This window comes from Cololabis saira, chromosome 11 (assembly GCF_033807715.1).
Source record: "Cololabis saira isolate AMF1-May2022 chromosome 11, fColSai1.1, whole genome shotgun sequence".
Lineage (NCBI taxonomy): Eukaryota > Metazoa > Chordata > Actinopteri > Beloniformes > Belonidae > Cololabis > Cololabis saira.
This window is the reverse complement of record NC_084597.1, coordinates 22,615,180-22,637,937: the sequence shown is the minus strand read 5'-3', so window position 1 is coordinate 22,637,937 and position 22,758 is coordinate 22,615,180. Positions and strand designations below refer to the sequence as shown.

Below are 22,758 nucleotides of genomic sequence, written 5' to 3'. Positions count from 1 at the left end.
ATCCTTTTTGGGATCTCCACAATAATTCTAAGTTTCCCATTATTCCAAATCGTCTAAGTTTTTCCTTCATCCGTGGACTTGAAGAAAACACAGGAGTCAAAGTTTCGGCTGGCATTCGTCCAAAAAATACTGTGGAGGTCCTTTATTGCAAAAAAGTACAATTAACAAGACGTCCACAGGAGAGCATCGCAAGTTCCGCGGTCCAAGGAAAACTCTGAAAAGGTATCTCCGGCACCCGGCTTATATACCAAGTCTGCGATAAAATACAACATTTTCTGTACTTTCTAGGCACCGATTTGATACATTCGCCAGAAATTTCTCATGATGTCATGATGTCATGATATTACAGCTTCCCAGTTTGCACCCACCTTTGCCACAGTCACTCAAGGCCACGGGCTGCAAGTGCAGCGGACTCCCCCTCCCTTACCCGTGTGTCTCAGGCCAGTGTTTTTTTCCACTCTCTCTCTCTTTCTCTCTCCACTCTCAATATTAGTTATAGTTAAATGTTTTACTTAGGTGTTAAATGATTAGAAAATATTCACATAATTATATAAAAATATCCTCAACAGAATATTCACATAATTATATAAAAATATCCTCAACAATGGTACTGGTCCTGATAATACTGGTCCTGATGATGATACTGGTCATGATGATACTAGTCCAGATAATACTAGTCCTGATGATACTAGTCCAGATAATACTAGTTCTGATAATAGTAGTCCTGATAATACTGGTACCAGCAGTAAGTCAGACCTGTTCCCAGTGCATGCTGGACTTCGGCAGGCCTGCCCTTTGTCACTGGTTCTGTTCATAATCTGGACCGGAGGTGGTCCAGTTTGGGAACCACAGGATTTCATCTCTGCTTTTTACAGATGATGTTGTCCTGTTGGCTTCATCAGACCAGGACCTTCAGCATGTGCTGGGATGGTTTGCAGCCAAGTGGGGGGGGGGGTGGGGGGGTCTACTTTATGGTCCAACTATCATGTGTACCAGCCCACCTGCATGTAACAGGCTGTAGGTACCAGCCCTGACCTTGAGTCCTCCTGTTCTGGTCTGTGGTCTGTGGTCTGTGTGTGATTGGTGCTCCTCCTGTTCTTCCTCAGCTCAGTGTGGAGGCGACCTGAGCGGTCCTGGAGGAGTCATCCTGTCTCCCAACTGGCCCGAGTGGTACGGTGAGGGAGAGGACTGTAGCTGGAGGATCCACATGGATGAGGACAAACGAGTGCTGCTGGATGTTCAGCTGTGAGGGAAACACAAATCACAAAAAATCACAAACACAAAATCATGAGTTCACACACGCACACGCACCTGCAGAGGAGCAGACATGGGGACCTCATGTTTTAGGGTCTAAAAACAGAATAAAAGTAATCTGTAAACAATATATAAACCTCAGACCAGAAACATATTACTTTGTTTTTTCCAAACCAGCATTTAATAAAATGGAACAAAGAATGAACATATGGGCAATCCTACATACCACCTACACCTACTAATCATCATCATTGATGAATTTATCACCATCATTGAGGAGCTGATCATCATCATTGATGAACTGATCACCAGCATGTTTGCAGATATCTAGAAAATGTGATGTTTAGTCTTTTTGCTGGTCTGGAGCATCCAGGTGTTCCAGATTCATCAGACTTCTGGATCAATGTCCTCTGGATACATGAGACCAACATGGAGATATTTGGTCTTCATGTCCAGAACCATGTTTGTAGGAAATCAGTAGAACCACCTCAGACCCATTGTCAAGCACGGTGGTGGAGGATGATGGTCTGGGGTTGTTTTGCAGAATTATTCTTGTTGAAGTTGGAGCTACAAACTGTTGAATCATGGGAGTTGTTAATTTTTCCTTCATGTGATTCTTTTTCTTTTTGGCTGCATTTTTAGGTGACATTTGTCTGACACTAAGACAGTACAGTACAATACAATTAGATCATTTTGATCACATTTTACTCAAATAAACATAAAAAGAAAAATGGAATACCCACTATCTGCACAGCTGGATATCAGTCAGCAATGTTACTGTACTTCAGACCCTGCACAGTGCTCTATATGGAGGATAAACTGCTCTGTGATTCTCTTCAGATCTTTAAATGTGTGCACATAAACTCCTCCTGAGTGAACCATGAACTCCTCTGTAGACCAGAGACTTCTAGAGACACACACATGTGAGGCAATCTGTTTTGAGTGAGCGTCGTGTGACAGGAGATGATCCCAAACACAGCAGCAGACCTCCATCACGTGTTGTCGTGTAATCTGAGGTTGTACATTTCTGTAAAAAGAGATCAGAAAAAGAGGATGTTCTAGAACCTAAATTTGTAATAAAGCACAACATGAACAAGACAACACAGTTCTAGACAACATTTCCACCACTAACAGTCTCGCTTGTCCTTTAAAATAATAATACAATAATAGGTGTTTTTAGATGGATCCTGCAGTTATGGCTGGGTGATGAACCCTTGTTTAATGCATGTTCGGTAATATAAACGAAGGCGTGTTATCGTGCCTGATCATTTTCTTTTTTATTCAGTGTTCTTTCTTTCCAAGAATAATTGATATAATCACACTTTTCAGTTCTTAAGGATAAATATGTCCTGTACAGGCATTTCAGTTTAAAACCTCTTTCATATGTCCTCAAGGCTGTCTGGGATGTGCTGTAAAAAACTCTCCTGGGTCAGTAAGCTGTTTTCACACCACTGAACTCTTCCTCTGTGAATGAGTTCAGCCTTGGAGGTTGTCTGGTCGTGGTAACCCACGCTGCCAGCTGCTGACACCACTAATCAACTTCTCCATGTCCTCAGACTGAACATCAGCGACAGCGACATGTTGACCATCACAGACGGCGATGAGGTCACCACCCGCATCCTGGGACGCTACGTTGGAGGCAGCAGCCCCTTCAAGCTCTCCTCCACCAGTCCAGACCTGACCATCACCTTCCACTCCGACCCGGCGGGCCTTGTCTTCGGCAAGGGGGAAGGTTTCATCATCAACTACATGGGTGAGCACCACAATCCAAGTCCTGGCAGTCTGTCGGACATCTGAAAAACTTCATTCTGTCTGAGGGCCCGATTTACTAAAGGTTTGCGTGTGTAAAAACGTGTGCAAACTTGACAGCATCCGCAAACCAAAGTGCCAGCTGATCTACTAACAGCGTGCAAAGAGGACTGCGTCTCTCAAATGAGCAAAATAGCACACGCTGTTCATTTAGTACTTTTGCCCTGATGAATAATCAATATGGGGCGTACCCGCCAGAAAGCGCTAAATACTGGGAGGGGAAGATGCAAATATGTTCATTTACCACGCGCAATGAGATTTACCAAGCATGAAAGTAATTGCGGGGATTGTGATTGCGTCTGTATTTAATACGTTCGAAAGGAAGGTGCTAATCTCCACATGCAAAAGGAGAAATATTTTATTTGAATGTTAAATCGAGTATTATTCAGCAAAAGGTTGCCACAGGAGGCACATTCATTTTTTTATTTGTGATAATAAATAAATCACGTGTTTTCATGGAGAAAAAAGTGTTTCTTATTGTGCGCCTATACTTGTTCTGCAGTTGTCATACCCCGGTGTTGTGCCGTATTCAGCACCCCTGCCGTGAAAAGCACCCCCTCGTCTGACAAAAATGATATTCTCATTCCGTGTTCTGTTCATGTTCTGTTGTCCATGTTCTATTTAGCGTCCAGTTTTGTGTTAATGATTCATGTTTAAATGCGCTCATGGATTCCACAATAGTCATACTTTCCCACAATCACAGTCACAGATAACAAAAATCGGGTAAATGGTTATTGATGTCATTAATTAATAGCCTGCTTACTGTGTTGTCTTCCATAATATTTGTCAATATATATAATATAAACTCCTAAGTATGTGTTTGTGTGAGTGTGTGTATATATAAATATATTGAAGTGTCAGTGTGTTGTTTTTTTTCTTGGTCTACTTATCATTGAATATACGAGGGGGTGCTTTTCACGGCAGGGGTGCTGAATACGGCACAACAATTTGCCTCTTCCACTAATATCTCTATAACTCCAACTCGTCAAATTTCATTTTGCGCTTGCGTCCATATCCTGCTTTCCATCCAGACTCTCCATGGCGGAAAGTTTGCGCCGCAAACCGTAAGACGCGCAACACCTCATTTAAATACTGCTGTTTGCACCTGTTATCAATTGCGCACACAATCTTAGTTGATCACCCGCAAAACACACAACAACAGCACGTGCAAACTTTTTCAGTGCACACGCAATTTAGTACTCTTTATTTAGGATCTTAGTAAATCGGGCCCTGAGTGTATTAATGTGTTCCCAGAAGAAAGGAGATAAGTCTTGTGGGCGGTAATAAGTACTCCCATGAGTGTTCAACAGTAACGTCAAGTTTTCTGACTTCATCAGTGTCTGGCACTTGTGGAAGAATTCTGGTCCATTCAGGTCTCTGAAGGTCCCACAGACTGGGTCAGAACTGGACACACCTCCACGCCACAGTTTTTTTGAAGCAAGGATTGCGTTGTACGTGGGCAGAACCAGCAGGCCCGGATCCCAGCTGGAACACACAGATTTCTGCTTACTGTACTTGTGATGCTAGTTAATATTACTTTACAGAGGTTCCAATCAAATCTGTCCAAACATCCCGATGAGCTGCCAGAGCTGAAACCACAGTGGAGCTTTGCTGAGATCGGTGCTCGAGACTCAGGACGCAGAACTGCCACAGTGCGGCGACTTGTCTGTGGTCCAGCGGTCCTGAACCTACCGGCTAAGGGCGGACGGTTCTGGGTGTGATTGGCCTGAGAGAAGATCTTTTGCTTTTGTCAGACACACACACACATGCACACCCACGCTACGCAAAAACCCTTTGAATGCAGCGGCAGTAGAAGGCCACCGGCAGAGAGAGAAGTCCATCCCTCCTCAACCGAGTGACAGCAGGTTCCAGTGGAGCTCCGCTAGTCTTCATTCACCTCTCGCAGCACTTGTTTCAGATGTCGTTGTTTAGTGGTCTGCTTAGTCAACTTGCAAATGAGATGATCTGAGGTGAAGGTCTCTGGGCTGGAGGATCCAGCTGCTGCAAGTGGTAGAAGATGGTTATCTAGAGACGATCCAGCTGGTGTCCTCTGGTTGGTGCTGGCTTACAGGCTTCAACCATATCTGCTTCAGACTGCTTTCCTAAGCTTCATCCCCTTCCAGATCAACCCAGAACCTTTCAGACCAACACAGAACCTTCCAGATCAACTCAGAATCTTCCAGACCAATCTAAAGGCTGAATTATGCTTCTGCGTCACACCAACGCAGAGCACACGCCGCAGCCGTGACGCCGTCGTGAACCCTTCGGACTTCTCCGTCTCTCCATTTCGCCGCGGTGCAGAACCCCCCGCGACCGCTATTTAGCGATCTTTTTCTGAATGGTTTATCCGACTTTTTCCAGTCACAGTGAATCAAAGAGATAAGGACAACTATTGTGCAAAAAAACAAAATAAAAAAAATCACACATAAACGAAGAAAAGAGCCCTGAAAGTTCACGACTGCTTCAAACCGGAAACCGGAAATGCGTTGCTCAAACTCAAACTCAAACTCAAACTTTATTTATTATTATTATTATTTAGCAACAAATCATACAATATAATTGCAACACATGGTGCTTTACATGCAGAATAAAATAACAATCAAAAACACAATTGGTTGCTCCCAAGCGAAACAATCACAGCCCTCTCGGTCTGCGTGTGGTCTGCGTCTCCTCGACGCGTAGTTACAATTTTTGGGAGGTGCACGTCAGTGACGCCGCAGGTGACGGCGTGTGTTCTGCGTCGATCCAAACCACACGCCGTAGGCACGGCGCCATTTTGACGCAGAAGCATAATTCAGCCTTAAAACTTTCCAGATCAACCCAGACCTCTTCCAGACCAACCCAGCACTGGTCTCTTTGGGCTCTTACTACACCTATAGTAACAGCACAACAAGATGGATGGCTTTCTAAACATTTAAATCTGCAATTGATCATTTGGACCAGAAGTTACAGGTGAACAGCATCAGACGGTGATGAGGAAAGCTGGCCTTGACCTTTTTGTGTGATCTGCTGATAATACGTAAGAAAAACCTGTCAGAATGACCCCTTCAATGTCTTCACGAACACCTCTCCTCCGGTTCTAGTTCTCATCTTTCTCCACTCCATCCTTGTTCCGTTATTCCTCCTTTTTCCACTCCATCTCCGTTGCCTGTTATTCCTTCTTTCTCTGCTCCATCCTCGTTCTCTCTGTTCTTATTCAATCATATCTCATTTGTTTCACAGTCACACAGCAACAGTCAGCAGCCAGATAAGCCCCGCCCCCTGGTTTTACACCTGTTTTGCTGCACAGGGAGACATTCACTCTCCAATTTACCCATCATTCTCCTGACACCCACAGATGTTTCCTCAAGGCATAAATCAAGGAGATACGCTATGAGTGTACTTTCTTTGATTTTATATGTAAACAGTCTGTGTGTGCATGCGTGTGTGTTAGGTAATTCATTCCCACTGACACATACATATCCAGGCGTCTCGGTGGAGGCGGACCGAGTCAATAGAGAATGAATAATTGATCCTGGACGTTCTACTTAAAGATCCCTGCAGGCCTGTTATACTGCACGCTGTTATGCAACACCGTTCACTCACAGATCAATCATCACAGATCAATGATCACTCACATTCACCATCCCAGCAGGGAGAGCCTCATTTGCCCCAATCGTTGCAGTCATTCTTTCTCTCTTTCAGTTTCTTGGTGTTCTTCACCTACTTGAGGTTTAATTTTGTTCTCACGTTCTTCCTCTTTGTGAACAGGGAATGTTATTGCTCCTTAAATGGAAATGACATCCATAAAAGAGACGGACAGTGAGAGGATATCTGAAATGAACAATTGTACAAAAAATATTCTGGACTGTAAAAGATTGTTTGTCCTCACATGTGTCTGTAGAAGACTCTGGTCTCCAGAGTTCATGGTCCACCCAGGGACTGACAGGTGTCCAGGTCCAGACCACCATCCCTCCACCACCGTGCTTGACAGTGGGTCTGAGGTGGTTCTGCTGGTTTCCTCCAAACATGGTTCTGGACATGAAGACCAAACATCTCCACGTTGGTCTCATGTGCCCAGAAGCAGGGCCGCCGCAAGGGGTGTGCGAACCGTGCAACCGCACGGGGCCTCGCGCCCCACGGGGCCTCGCGTTATGGGCCGTTTTTTTTTCAATTTTTTTTTTTCATTTTTTTTTTTTTTTCGTTTTTTTTCGTTTTTTCCCTTATAAATATCAACAGTCACGTTCCATTACAGACCTAAATGTGTACTAGTCTGTGCATATCAATAAATATGTGCAATGATGCACGTGTCTGTTGTTCAATACAACTGCGTCTGACCAAGCGCAGACGGGTGGAGTGTGGAACAAACTATCACACAATGTCGAGAGAACGAGACAGAATCAGGAAATATCCATCAGGGGATGAAAAAAGAAAAAAAACTAAAGAAAATGGAAGAGTTTAATGCCTCTCTGAAAGGCTCGTTTGATAAATTTGTTACAAAAATCACCGATCCGACCGGGTCTCAAGCAGCCGCGGGGCCCCGCGTCGAGGCAAGCCAAATGATGATGAGGCAGGGGAAGGTATCCAGTATTTTGCTAATTGGAGAGTTAAAATTGCGCATATAGACACCCGATCCGACCCGAAAAACCAAAAAAAATTTGCGCGCGTGAGCGTAGCGAGTGCGCGAGGGCCCCCCCCGGCCATTTGGCACAGGGCCTCGCAAATCGCCCAGGCGGCTCTGCCCAGAGGACATTGATCCAGAACTCTGCTGGTTTGTTCAGACGCAGGTTTGAGAACCTCAGTCCTGGTTATAGGTCCAGGTTCTCTCAGATACTCTTCCAGACAAACCAAACTTTAAACTTTATACTAACCACCAACTGTTCTACTAACAGCTGAAGGTGAATCATTTACAGCTTACGGCTCTACAACATGTCCAGTATTATTGAACTGTGTTAAAGGAGCTTGAGGCTCCTTTTAAGAAATGAGACTCTCTAGCGCCACCCTTCGCCACGACGGCCGTTGGGGGTACTGCAGCCAACAGTGAAGCCGGCACGGGAGAACGGGGAGAACGCGCATGCAGCGTCATGTGACGTCACATCCACAGGACAGCGCGGGAAATTCGGGACCGAATTGCAGCACATTTTGCAGCACACAGCCTGTTCAAGGCAAAGGAGAGATACACTAGAGGGCTCATTATTTTGGGTTTGGAACGCTTCATCTGACATTATTACTAGAAAACTTAAAATGTATACGGATTTTTTTCATAAATCTTGCCACAATCCGGCTTCAAGCTCCTTTAAATGTTCAGAGACCAGGAAGTAGCACAACTGCTTGTTAACACCATATTTAGGTGAATAGCCTACTGAGTATATTTCTGCTCCCCGTTTGACTTGTATTTCTAACGCTTGCCTGTTTTTAAGCATTCATTTTGAGTTAGTTTTTAATTCTAACAGTTAAAGGATAATGTTTTGTAGCTAAGCATTAATTCTTTGTTAGTGTTTAATGCTAACAGCTAAGAATTACTGTCTAATGGCTGACAGCTAAAGGTTAACAGCTAATGGCTAACTCCTCATTTCCACTTGTTTCTGTGCAGTCGTGTTGCTAAACGCTAAGAGGTTTGTCCAGTCCTTTTGTTACAGACTAAGAAGCGATGCCATGCTGAGATAACAAAGATAATATTAGCAAGAAAATATGAAATTTGAATTTGTTTAGATGGTAAAATAAACCCCAGTTTGAGTATGCATCCTGATTGGGATTGAGATTATTTCACAAGAACGTCCCTCTTTACTGAACATACACAAAGAAAACTGATCAGCACAGCCGTCGGGGCTAACTGACAGCTAATGATTTTTTTCTGTGACATCCTGAATAAAAACTGAGTGACTTCTGCAAACAGCAGCTTCAGTAGTGAACTGTCCTTATCAGCGTGAAAACGGCAGAGACGTTATATCTGAGGACACCCAGCCGCAGATGAAATCCATCATTCTGTCACAGCGTTGAGTAATTGTGCAATAAAGCCATCTGTCTTCTCGGAGCTTGTACCAGAACATTATGTCAAAATCTTTTGCAGTTCTGGGTTTCTTGACCCTCATACCTGCTGGGAGACAGGGAGCGCCTCCTTGAGGCCAAATGTGGCCTTAAACACCTGACAGCGTCATAACGGAGCCATTAATCAACCTTTTTGTCTTTCACTTCTTGTCCCAGAGGTGTCCCGAAACGACTCCTGTCCAGACCTGCCAGAGATCCAGAACGGCTGGAAGACGACGTCGCATGCCGCTCTGGTGCGAGGATCTCGTATCACCTACCAATGCGACCCTGGTTACGACTTGGTGGGACGGGAGACCCTCACCTGTCAGCTGGACCTCTCCTGGAGCACCCAGCCACCGTTCTGTGAAAAGAGTCAGTCCTGTTCTGCTTTATGGAATTAATTCAGTTTGGTTCGGTTCTCTTCATTCTAGCCACTCAGCTGCCGCGCCGGTACCAAGCCCACATAAATAATGTGTCAGAAAGGGCATCCAACGTAAAACCAAGCCAAACTAATTATGCAAATCACAGACAGGCACTTCCAATTATCTTTGTTTGCAGCTCTCAAATTCACAAGAAATGTTTTTAAACATTAAGCTCCGCAAACTTTGCAGAGGCGGAGGCAAACTGTCCTCCGCTTCGCGTCGGACGGTTCACGCCCCCGTGTCGTCCATATACTGTATTTCTGATAATGTACACCTCGTCGGGCATTATCCCTTACATAACTTAGCTTGGGCGGTGTCAGTTCTTACCAGCCTGACAATGATCAGACAACAATGAGACAAAAAACAGGGTTCAAAAGCACTCTTCAGAAACTTGTGAATGACATCACAGGGATTTTGTCGATCTATTTGACTAAAGTCTGTGATTTAGCTGAGAATCATCTGCGTAGATTGAAAGTTTATGTCATTCTCTCTGATATTGGTAATTAATCAGGGTTTCCGCGGGGTTTTAAAAAGTATTAAAAAGTGATAAATGAAAATTGCCAAATTTAAGGCCATTAAAAGTGTTCAATTCAATGTCAGAGGTATTCTTTTTTTTAAATTGGTATTATGTTTTACCTTTTACATTTAAGCAGTCTATTTTATTGTCATTCACAAAGTGAAATAAATGTGAAACATCTGGTCAACATCAATGAGTCTATAAATCTGTTCTGTATAGTGTTCTATAGTTGAAAATCTGTATTAATGTTAAAAGGTCTGTGATTAACACTTAATGTTGTGACCGTTTTTTTTTTTAAATCTGAAGGTAGTGAAAAAGGTATTAAATTGGTATTAAATTTAACATAAGGATTGCTGTATAAACCCTGTTAATGGACGCATGTATAGAGTGCAAACTAATGGGCCCAGTAACAAACCCTGCAGTTTTATGTGTTGTATCTTTATGTCAATAATCCAGGTTATGGTAATCTTAAATGCATAAACGTAATACATTTAGTTTTCTTCTCGAATCAGGAAGATGTTTCACTTCTCCTCCAAAAGTTTCCCTCAGACTTTTACAGTCAAACCTCTAAAAAATCAGAGTTTGAAATCTGACAGTCTAATTCTACTTTCATTATGTTCCAGTTTGATCTTCTTTTTTCAAGGCAGCTGTTTAATTCATTGACCTATCCTGATGCATCATAAGTATGTTCACTTTCCCTCTTTCAGTCATGTACTGTTCGGATCCAGGCCACGTGGAAAACTCCACCAGGACTCTGTCTGACCCCAAACTTCTGGTGGGCACAACCATTCAGTACACCTGCAACCCTGGTTTCACCATGCAGGGCGGCGCCACCATCACCTGCTATGGTCGCGAGCCAGGGACGCCGGTGTGGACGTCTCGACTCCCTCACTGTGTCTGTGAGTGTCTGAGGGTTTCTGGTGGAAATGTGAGATATTGGCTGGAGGTCTACTTTCTGTGTGCCATTGAAAGGTCCCTTATTAGGCATGTTTCCACTAAACATGGAAGGGACAGAGGTGTTTCATGGATTTCTGATTGCTTTTTTAACATACACTGCGGTGGTAGCGATTGAGATGAAAAGAAAACCAACCTCTGAATCTCTTTATTAGCATAATACGCCAAAAAGATTGTTTTATCATTCAATTCAAGTCGAACCCTGCTACCGGCGCTCCGATACTCCTCTTTTCAGCTTTTGCAGCTTCCCTTGAAATGAGTATGTTTGGACAGATTTGATCAGGATGTAAAATAGTATTTATTAGCATCATTATTTAGCGTGAGATCTTAAATAGTTGACTGACATGAGGTGGGCCTTTCCCAGCCAGCTTCCAGGTCTTCTAAACCTCTGGATGCAGCAGAGCAGAGTTTTTATCTCACAATGAAACAATAAAAAAAAAAAAAAAACTCAGTTTTTTATTCCCTTCTCAGACTTCAACACAGAAATGACTTGTATGGTGATTTGACAACATTACGTCATCCTCATGACATCAGGAACCTGGCGTCAGGACCACCGCTGCACACAGCAACTCTGTTGATCAGACACAAGCATATTGATGTGATGTTTCTTCTGCTGACAAAGATCAGAACATTCCTTCACGCCAGAGACGCCCCATCTGCTGCGTTTCATCTCAGGCCTGATGACATGTCGAGTGTATGTGCTTTCAGGGCTGTAAGTGTTTGAGTGGAGCGTTTGATATGCAAATGTGATGCTAATGCAGTGCTCCAATCAGCCCTGAGCCACCTGGAGGAGGAGGTGGAGATTATCCATGAGTCATGTCCCCTCAGCCGGAGCCTGTCAGAATCTGTCAGTCTAGCTCTGACTCAAAGCCACGATTTGACTCAAGAAATGAATTTGGATTTAATCTGTCTTCTCCGTTTCGACTAGCCGAGGATTCTGTTTCCTGCGAGAACCCCGGGCTACCCGAGAACGGCTACCAGATCCTGTCCAAGAGGCTGTACCTGCCCGGCGAGTCACTCACCTTTGTTTGTTACCAAGGTTACGAGCTCATAGGAGAGGTTGTGATCAAATGCGTCATTGGGAGCCCGCCGTTTTGGAGTGGCCCACTTCCGCTCTGCAGAGGTGAGACTTTTACAAGATCTTCTCAAAGTGCAGCACCAGTCACAGGTTTGAGGGCCTTTGGGGAGATTTTCACCACCGGCTCCTGACGACCCAGATAATTCTGCAATATGATTAAAGAGTCGCAGCCGGCTGCTGCTGATCATCATTGATGAACTGATCGTCATCATTGAACTGATCATCATTGATGAACTGATCGTCATCATTGATGAATGCATCATTGATGAATGGATCACTGATGAACTGATCATTGATGAACGGATAATTGATTAACTAATCAGCATCATTGATGAACTGATCATTGATGAACAGATCATTGATAAACCAATCATTGATGAACTGATCATTGATGAACTGATCGTCATCATTGATTAATGGATCATTTATTAATGGATCACTGATGAACTGATCATTGATGAACGGATAAATGATTAACTACCGTATTTTCTGGACTATAAGCTGCTACTTTTTTCATAGGTTTTGAACCATGCAGCTTATACAAAGGTGCGGCTATTCTGTGGATTTTTCTTCCACCGCTGGGGGAGCGCTAACCGGAATTAGAATAAAAACGAAGACAAAATAAATGCAAAGAAGAATACGCTACTTCTTCTTTAGCAGATAGAAGTAGGTAGAAGCAGATTTCAAACAGATAAATAGATAAATAAATGTTGGTTATTTTCTCTTGGTTCTGTCCCGTTTTAATCAGCAAAGTTGCTGCCGTGTTAAAAGACACTGTTAGGAAAGGATCTATTTAGGTACAAACATGTACATCATTTACAGCTCAAAATCCTTCTGTACATGTAGTAAATATCTAATCTAACAACATAAATATCTGCGGCTTGCATATCTTTTTTTTTAAATAGAGCGGATGCGGCTTATATACAGGTGCGGCTTATAGTCCAGAAAATACAGTAATCGTCATCATTGATAAACCAATCATTGATTAACTGATCATTGATGAACAGATCATTGATAAACCAATCATTGATGAACGGATCATTGATGAACTGATCATTGATGAACCGATCATCAGCAGGTGTCCAGACTTCTATAACAACAGATGTTTGCTGGTCTGGAGCATTCAGGTGTGTGTCCACCCAATGCCAAGAGGGAAAGACAGTGCAGTGATCTTACAGAAGTTGTTCCTGCAAATAATCTTGAAAGGTTTATAATAAAATTCCCCAAAATCTGGAATTCAACAAACTACAAGACAGTTGTCAAGACAGTTGTCAATCTTCCCAGGATTGGACATTCAAGCAAATTCACCACCACCCCCCAAAAAGCTCAATCGCAGATCCTACAGGCCTCACTGAAATGTTAGATTCCATGAGTCCAATTCTGAAACAGATGGTTTCCAGTTTCCAAAGAAAACCTCTTCTGCTTGAAAACAACCTGGAAGAAGGACTGAGGTCCACAAACCTGCGTCTGAACAAACCAGCAGACTTCTGGGACAATGACACATGAGACCAACGTGGACATGTTTGGTCTTCATGTCCAGAACCATGTTTGGAGGAAATCAGTAGAACCACCTCAGACCTGCTGTCAAGCACGGTGGTGGAGGAATGGTGGTCCGGGGTTGTTTTGCAGAATTATTCTTGTTAAAGGTGGAGCTACAAACTGTTGAATCATGGAAGTAGTTAATTTTTCCTTCACGTGATTCTTTTTCTTTTTGGCTGCATTTTTAGGTCACATTTGTCTGACACTAAGACAGTACAGTACAGTACAATAAAATTAGATCATTTTGATCACATTTTACTCAAATAAACATAAAAAGAAAAATGGAATACCCACTATCTGCACAGCTGGATATCAGTCAGCACATGTTACTGTACTCCAGACCCTGCACAGTGCTCTATATGGAGGATAAACTGCTCTGTGATTCTCTTCAGATCTTTAAATGTGTGCACATAAACTCCTCTATCTCGGGCTTCTTTTCAGAATGATGGTGAAGTGGACAGTCTGCTGAACCACTTTCTCAAACAACCGCCGTCCAATCAGAGCTCATCATGGCCAGCCACATCATGACCTTTAAAATTCACATCAAAACAGAACTGAAAAGTCAAACTGGGAGGAAATGCTAAAGGTCATGATTGCCTGAGCGTTGTCTCTATCCACTCTCAAATTCAGAATTATACAAAAAAAATAATCCAATAGGAATTCAGATAATAAACTTTTACAGTTGTGAGAAAATATTTATAACTTCGAAAATATTTTTTTTTCTTCTAAAAAAATGTATATTTTTGTAAAACTAAGAATTTCAGATTTTATAAAGTACCACTTTTGTGAGAAAATCAAAATTTCAGATTTTATCAATTTCCAAACCGACACCCCCTTAAAATAACAATATAAAGACATTTTTCTTAAGTTTCTTTTTGTGCTTAAAGACACTCTGTAGTAACTCTAATTCTGTCCACCTGGGGGCAGCAGATCTGATTTAACAGCAGAGACAGTCCGGTACTTCTTCTAAGACCCCTTCTTACTAAACAGAGGTGGTGTTATGGCGCTTTTCCACTAGTACCGACTCAGCCCGACTCGCCTCGTCACGCCTTGTCCCGGCTCCACCCGCTTTGTCCTCGTTTGTTTATCCACAGCCAGGTGAGAAGTGGGTGGTTTGGGGTGAAGCTGCTTTGACGTACTTGATTGCGCAACCCCTTTGTTTGTGTCGGTGCAGATGAGAAAATCAGCTGGAGCCGCGAGCGGCTGAGAGTAAAGCAGAGCTCCTGGTGGATCTAATCGGTCCTTATCGCCCGTATACATCCCTTTTTTAATTCTCTCCTCAGCCACCAGGTTTATGAACATCTGCACCTCAGAGTTGGATCACCAAACAGACGTTTGCGCTGTATAATAAAATCGCTGCGAGCCGCCAGTCGCTCTCGCACTGACTCCCCGCTTCCTGATTCAAACGTCTGACGGCCCCGCCCCCCGACCAATCAGTGGCGTGGAGGGTGGTGACGTCAGATCCAGGGCCGACTCAGCATGCTTAGAACCTCGGCAGCCTCGGTACAGAAAAGTATCTGCTTGGCGCGGCTCTACCCGCCTCGGCCCGTAGTGGAAAAGCGCAAGACGGAGGAGTGGCGGGTAGCAGCGGGCTGAGTAGGTACTAGTGGAAAAGGGCCATTATAGTGGTGTTACTACATAGAGTCTGAAAGCAAGTTTTTTCCTGGAATTTTTTTCCCAGAAGAAAACGTCATCAGTAAACGTTATTGTCGCTTATTAAACTAGTTCGACTTGAATGTAAATTTCAGATTCCCAAATTTTAATTGTTCATTAAAAGGTACAGGTTGATTAATCGCATTCTCGGTTCATCTTCATGTTTGTAACATAATTCGATTTTTAAATGTGCCAGACATGAAGAGACAGATATCATAGCTCCGGTGCCCTCGTGTGGCGGCAGTGGCTCTCTGCAGGGGTTATGTCTGAATACACAAACGAATGGCTCTGAGTTTGAAGAAACAAACTGCAGTTATGCTTATTTCAAATGCTTCTTAGGAAAAATAGTTTTACTTAAAAATGTGTCACCACCATGCATGAACTGTTAATCAACAAACACCACCCTTTTTTCAGCTACACCCAGTGTATTACGTCTTTGTACAAACACTGAGCGTATGCTTTTGAGTTGTGGGAGGTGTAGTTAATAAGGAGACTGGGAATCAGCGGACTGTCCATTCATAGTCTAGTTTCGAACACGTTCTCCACGGGAAGTGTGTCGTTGATTTTCATGTGCACTGACTGAAGGAATGATGTCTTGCAGCCAACCATGACTGCTTTGGCAACCATGCTTTGGAAGGTGAGTGTGCCTGTTTGTCGCTGTGCTGTGATGCTGTGGGCTGAAAACAAGGAGGAGCTTGTTTTCTGAACTGACAAATAAAAAAACCCATCAGAAAGTCTAAAAAAAACGCTTCACCTCTGCATCTGCAAACATCTGCCTGCCAGCTTCATCATTTCCTGTCTGTGTTTGTCCCTCCAGCTCTTATCACCTCGTCCACCTGTGTTTGCTGAACAGTCTCTGATTGTATGTGTTAATGTGAACAGAACTCTGCTCACCTCTGTTATTGTTGGATTGTGTGTCAGTTGCAGAGGCGACTGCAGGATCTCCTCTGGGTGGAGGAAACATCGCGCTGGCCGTTTTCATCCTCATTCTGCTACTGTCTGTGCTGCTGGGAGCAGCGTACGTCTACGTCACACGGTACCATTCTTCTCCACCAATGTTTGCACCAGCACCCTAACGTCCATGTTGAACCAGACATGGAAGTACCAAAACATGCAGGTCCTCTACTGACCACTAGGGTCTGGACCCAGACCTGCAGGTCCTCTACTGACCACTAGGGTCTGGACCCAGACCTGAAGGTCCTCTACTGACACATACAGAAATCTAATCATGTCCTGATATGTAGCCCTGTATCTATTTCTGTTGGACTTGATAAACTTTGAAGATGTAATATAATAAATAACAATTAAAAATGCAGTTTTTATCTGTTTACATTCGAATGGTTCCTGTTTTTTTCCTGTTTTTTCCCGTCAGCTGCAGATATCACTCCAACCTGCGGCTGCCCCTGATCTACCCCCATCCTTACCGACAGATCACCGTGGAGACGGAATTTGACAACCCGCTCTATGAGACAGGAGGAGTACGTATCTGCTAACGCTGAAATCATAAAAATCGGCCAATCAGGAATCATGTATTTTTAAAATCTGTTAACATTTCTTGAGTGTTTTTTATGACAAAATTTGCAGTTTACGACTGATGGCTTTGTTTTTGGTAGAAATGCCTTTAAAGCCACCATATGCAGCAGCGCCACGTCTGACCACACGCTATAGATCTGCTCTGTTGACAGAACCAGCCATTGACATCACTGTGTTCATAAGTGGGGAAGGGACAGCTTGTTACTGCCACGCTGTCCTACGAGAGGACTTACTGTCCTTCACCTGAGAACGACACATGACCGCCCCTGTGTGGTCAGAAGTGCAACAGCTCCATAGAGGGGCTTTCATCTGATGAACTTGGCTCTAATGTTTAGGATGGACCTCCACAGGCTTCTCATGAGATCTTACTGGACATTTGGTCCATTTGTCCTGAAAGACCTGGTGGATCTGAGCCAGGTTTGTGGGTCTTCCTGCCTTTTCAGGGCCACTTTGTTGTCTTTAAGCCATTTCTTGACTAATAGGAAGGTCTGTTTAAGCTCAGTGTCTCCTGGGAACACCCATCAGCCAAATCTTAGCTTGTTAGCTGTTGTATTGAGACGATCTTAAAGCCTCCCGATGCTGTGTATCCAGGGACCTAAGACCCTCCTGCAGACCATCATTCAGATCAAGAATCCTAAATCCTCACCTTTTGTGCCACACAAAACAAGTTTGTGTCTTTGCCTAAACAGCACGTAAACTTCTGGTTGAAGCTGAAAATAACTCTTCCTCTTCCATTGTCTCTTTCATTTCCAGCAGGACACTCGAGAGTATGAAGTCTCGATATGAGACATCTCTGAAAACATTTTGAACCGACCGCCTAGCGCTGACCCTTCATCTTCCCCGCCGGCCCCTCTCCACCCAGGAGGAGGCCTTGTAAATACTCAAAATGATGTCCAGCCCCTTCTGCCATGGGGTGCTCCGACTGATCTTGTTCTCTCCTCCTTTGATGCTCAGAAAAAGGAGAGGAAACATGGAGCCAAGACTGCACGGACGTTGGGTGTTCAGTGATGGAGCAGAGGGGGGTGATGGGAGATGAAGGGTAGACGAAAAAGACCCAAAGATCATGTGGGAACGAGGTGTTAAAGGGGTCTTGAGGAGGTCGAGGAGGGAGGACGGGAAGGAGACGGGGACAGGACACAACAAGTCAAAATCCTTAAAGTGTAACGGATAAAAACATCACAGCAGAGTATCTAAGAGGCTTGAAGTCCAGCATCACACATATTTTAACAAAGGATAAGCTCCACGAGGTATCCTAAAAAGCTCAAAATGCTGTCGACGCCCACACCTTTCTGAAGAGCTGCTTTGGATCAGGAGTCGGTTTGATCCGAGCTGACTCCGCCCATTCCCAATTGAAAGCAAGCAGGCCTGGAGGCCCACTAAGACACACCTACTTTATGTCAATTAGCACAAGTTAGCTATTTTACCTTGGCTAAAATGCTAACAATGCTAACAAACACAAATACAAGAATACTGTATGAATCACTGAAATGATATTGATTAATTGATCTATGTCACCGAATTTTCATTCTGATCAAATTTGTCCAGAACATTTTTGCTTTGGACGTCGTCGATACCTCAGATACTGTACTTAGCGCTGAACGAGGTCCGATGCCAGGCCACTGAGCAGCCCACTTCCAACATGGTGTCATGCATCACGAGGAAAAAGAGGCTTCAGAAGCAGTCTTCAGAGACCCATGGTTGAGGTGTCCAGTTGTCTTTCTGCAGTCTGCGATGGATGTTGACTCCTTTTGGAGCCCCAGCGGTTGTTCTTAGGAACTGTCCTCACGTCCGCGGTGCTGACAGCTCTGGAAGCAGGATGCCGTCTCCTGTCTTGACCCTGAGAATGGAGGTCACAAGGTTGACCTGCCCTGGAGCTCCGACTCCTTCACAGTCTACAGCCACATCTATATGTCTCTTCCGCCGAAAACAGAGCAAACGTCTACGTGGCACAGATGAGCATTCAAAGATGAGCATTCAGAGATGAACGTTCAGGGCGGGGTTTCTCAGCTGTCCGGGAACTTGCACTGTGCCTTTCTTTCTTCATTTCCTGCCCAGTCTTGTGTCCTTGAAGTCCCTCCTGCCTGCTGTCACCCTCAGACCCTTTGGTCCAGTCGGTCCCCTTCAGGCTCTAGCTGTAGTTGAGTGGTGTTTAACCCCACGGCTGTAGGCCAGTTAAGTGCTGTTGTCTCGTTTCTTTTCTGTAGTTAGAGTGACGGGCCGTTGGAGAGCGGCCTTGGAGTCCTGCGACCGGAACCCGCTGGTGATCGAAGCGCAGCGTGAAGACATGTACAGTTCCAGATGTGAATACGGTAGCTGTAGTTAACTGATCCACCCGCCAGATGAGTTTATTTATTTTGATGTACTGTACATGTGATGTTTGATGCAGATTGATAAATGTACATTTTCATTATGAGACGAATGTTAACAGTTTCCCTAAATAAAGAGTAAAACCTGAACAAAAAGTACAAAAGAATATTTGTAAACCATGATGCATTCTGGGACAAAACTTCTCAGACAAAAACAATCAATGATTGTTTTTACTGTGTCCTCTTTTATTAAACTACAACTAAGTCAAAAAGGGTAACGCTAAGTACCCTCTTGGTTGAACCATAACTTGATGTCTTCTGAGTTTTTCAAATCAATTTCAATTCAATTTTATTTATATAGCGTCTATTACAACAGAAGTTGTCTCTAGGCGCTTTCCAGAAACCCAGAACATGACCCCCGAGCAATTACTACATAAACATAAAATAAACAGTGGCAGGTAAAAAACTCCCCTAGTGGGAGAAAAACCTTAAGCCAAACAGTGGCAAGAAAAACTCCCCTTTAGGAGGGAAGAAACCTTGATCAGGACCTGGATCATAAGGGGGGACCCTCCTGTCGGAGGCCAGCTGGGCAGAGCAGGAAAAGAGAGAAAAGACAGAGAATGAAGAACAGAGAGAGGAGAGACACAGACACAATGCCTAACTGGTGCACTACAGGGATGACTATATAAGCAGATGTAGACAGTAGACACTAAGGTGGGCGGGAGGGTGGAACCGCAGGTCAGCATGCAACTCCTGAAGCTCTGGCCTGCAAACATGCACAAAAGACAAAAAGAGGGGGCAGACTAGCACAACAAACTACAAGAACAACTGAAAACAATGATCGTTATTAGATACTTATAAATAATAAATGAGAAAGGAAGAGAAGAAGAGGAGATAAGGATGGGTGATGGGCATCGCTCAGTGGATCATGTTGGTGCCCCCCTGCAGTGTAGGTCTATAGCAGCTTATCTACAACGAAGCTATGTTTGAGACAAACTATTATAGTCTTGTTCTATAGCTGCAGCTATGACTACTGGCCCTAATCAACTTCAGTTTACACTAACTATAGGCTTTACTAAACAGAGATGTTTTAAGTTTGATTTTAAAGATGGAGATGGTGTCAGCCTCCTTAACCCAGATTACAAGTTGGTTCCATAGTAATGGTTCCTGATACACTGTAATAAATATTTAGTGTAGTTCAACTTAAAAACTACATTTGCTACATAAGTCAAATCAAATTCAAGGAAAGACTTGTTTAAACTCAGAAAGGTAAGCTTCTTATGTTACTAGATTCATGATCATTAATTGTTTGAACTTGATATTCTTGAGTTGAGGTAACTGATGGTTTGTATTATCCAGTAAAGAAAACTTGCTGTCTCATGTTAACATACAGTTATGTGCTATTTCAACTCACAAAACCCAGTTATGCCAATTTTTAAACCAATGATTATTTATTGTTTAAACTTGATAGTTTAAGTTGAATCAACTCATCGTATTACAGTATGCATTTGAGAAAACGTACTTTCTTTTGTCAAAAGAACACAAAATTATACACCCCTTCAACTCAGATTTTTTAGTAAAAATAACCCAACTATATTTATACCACTTACCTTTTTAAGTTACATTAGCTCATGTTTATAAGGCAGCAATTTAACTTAAAATTGCTAATTCAGTTAACTAACATTATCAATTTTTATTACTGGTCTCAACTATTAATCGCAAGTGCACCAGCTTCCCAAGACTATCCTTAATTCACTCAGAATAAGCTGTGAATCACAAATACAACTTTAAAAACATTTCAAAATCCTTTATTTGAACATCGCCTCTACTTACAGGTTTCTTCTGTTTAAACAGTACATTTCTACTAAAATGTATCAAGGCCATTTGAAAAAGTAAATAATTCTTGGATGGATGCAGAGGTTGCAGTATAAGCTTGTAGTCAGGGCGTCTGCCTTAAGAATTAAAGAAAAAAAATCCTCTCTTATCACCAAAAAGACCAGCATATCAAAATATAACATATCAAACAATCTAACCAGACAGACGGACAGACACCGGGACTGTTCTGGTGGTTCTGATACACAATCGAGATTTTACTTTCAAAAACTTAAAAGAATCTGCCAAAAAAGAATAATGGAGACAATTGTTTCTTACCTGTCAAAACACTTTATTAAGCAGTGCTTTAAATTCTGGGGCTGCCAAAAATTCCAAGTGCATTTAACATCTACAAAACAATATGTGGAAAATAAAACAAGTCTACTTGAACTATCAATTCTCAGTCATTGTAAAAAAATATATGGCCAATGCTTTAAATCCTAAACTCTAAGGTAGATGTTACAGTTTGTACCTCAGGATTTTGTTTCTTAGTCCATGAACTCATGCCAAAGCTTGGTCTGGTTTGATCTTCATCATCAATGTCTGAAGAAACTCGAAAGAACAGATCATGGTATTCGGATATTCAAGATTCATGGAGTAGATCATGACACCCATAAGCATGGCAAAGGCGAATGTTGTGAAGCACAAATGTCTCTTCAACCACAAGACCTCATCTGGGATGGCATCCTGTTCACCACTCTCACAATTTATCAGGATACCAAGTTGCATCTCCTTCCTCCTAACAAAAGTCCTATCCCGAAGAAACTGTGCGGAGAAAGACACAATTTCTAACTCTGACATCCTCTAAGCCATGTGTGAGTTAAAGCAAAGGTTTTCCGCTTTCGAGCTCCAGATGAAAAAAAACACTGCAGACATTAAAAAGGCAAAAGTACTAATGAAAGAACTTAGATTTCAAACTAATAAAATGGAGGATTAAGTGACAATGCTGGATAAAAGAATGGACGCACTGAAAGAAAAAACGGAAGAAGGAGAAAGATATAGCAGAAGTTGGAATCTGCGTCTCATTAACCTCCAAGAAAAAGAAGATGTCAGGAAGAACTCCTCCAAATATTGATTCAGATTGCACCGGATGAAACAAATAAAATTGGATTCCTGGTTGACATGATACAGAGTGGGATGCCTGAGGGATGATAACAAACCACGTCAAATCATCATCCAGTTCAACATGCGGACTTCAGGATCAGGATCTGGAGAGAATCGCACAACGCTGACATCTTGAAGAAAATGAACCTCTGTATCACAGAAGACCTAACCCACTCCGAGAAGGACTGTAGAAACAAACTGTGGCCTTTAGTCAAGCAGGCTCGTGAGGATGAAAAGAAAACCAGATGGCAAGGGCCGATCGTTTACATCAATGGGGTAAAATTCACAGCGTGAGAAGCCAACTTTGAAAACTATAATGCTTATTGACAGTGGGGGTTGGGTGGGGTAATTACAAATAATGTTATGGCCCCAAAAAAGTTTATTTTACATCCCTAAAAAAATATTTTTAACTCCACACTTACATAGAAGCCAATAAATCCCACAAAAAAATCCTTATAAATCAGCTGTTGGAGCTACATCACTGAAATTGACAGAATGTTTTTACATCATGCTAAACAACATCTATGCAAAGTTTGAAGTTAATTAGACAAGGCGGGACAAAGTTATGATTTATTTGGATATGAGTTCATATCTTGAAAAAAACGGAGTGACAGATTTCTCCAGACACCATGTGTTACAGTGTATGTTTTTTTTGTCCTGTCGAAAGGCATCTGATCCTGGAATCTCACTGTCCTAGGGCGAACCAGTGAT

The 22,758-nt window shown here is 42.9% G+C and overlaps 1 protein-coding gene across 6 annotated transcripts in view; it reads left to right on the top strand.

Moving 5' to 3' along the window:
• LOC133455150 (seizure 6-like protein) overlaps positions 1 to 19,262 on the top strand; it is a 92,574-nt gene extending 73,312 nt beyond the window's left edge. The window contains exons 9-17 of one of the 6 annotated variants that reach the window (XM_061734043.1): positions 1,107 to 1,245; positions 2,811 to 3,007; positions 9,247 to 9,441; positions 10,716 to 10,907; positions 11,891 to 12,085; positions 15,834 to 15,869; positions 16,160 to 16,268; positions 16,605 to 16,710; positions 17,522 to 19,262. In XM_061734043.1, the coding sequence (XP_061590027.1) occupies positions 1,107 to 1,245; positions 2,811 to 3,007; positions 9,247 to 9,441; positions 10,716 to 10,907; positions 11,891 to 12,085; positions 15,834 to 15,869; positions 16,160 to 16,268; positions 16,605 to 16,710; positions 17,522 to 17,551 (1,199 nt within the window). In that variant the 3' untranslated portion in view covers positions 17,552 to 19,262. Of the gene's footprint in view, positions 1 to 1,106; positions 1,246 to 2,810; positions 3,008 to 9,246; positions 9,442 to 10,715; positions 10,908 to 11,890; positions 12,086 to 15,833; positions 15,870 to 16,153; positions 16,269 to 16,604; positions 16,711 to 17,518 lie in introns of all 6 variants that reach the window. The other 5 variants (XM_061734042.1, XM_061734041.1, XM_061734040.1 and 2 more) reach the window with 5 other exon arrangements.
• Positions 19,263 to 22,758: the final 3,496 nt, after the last annotated feature.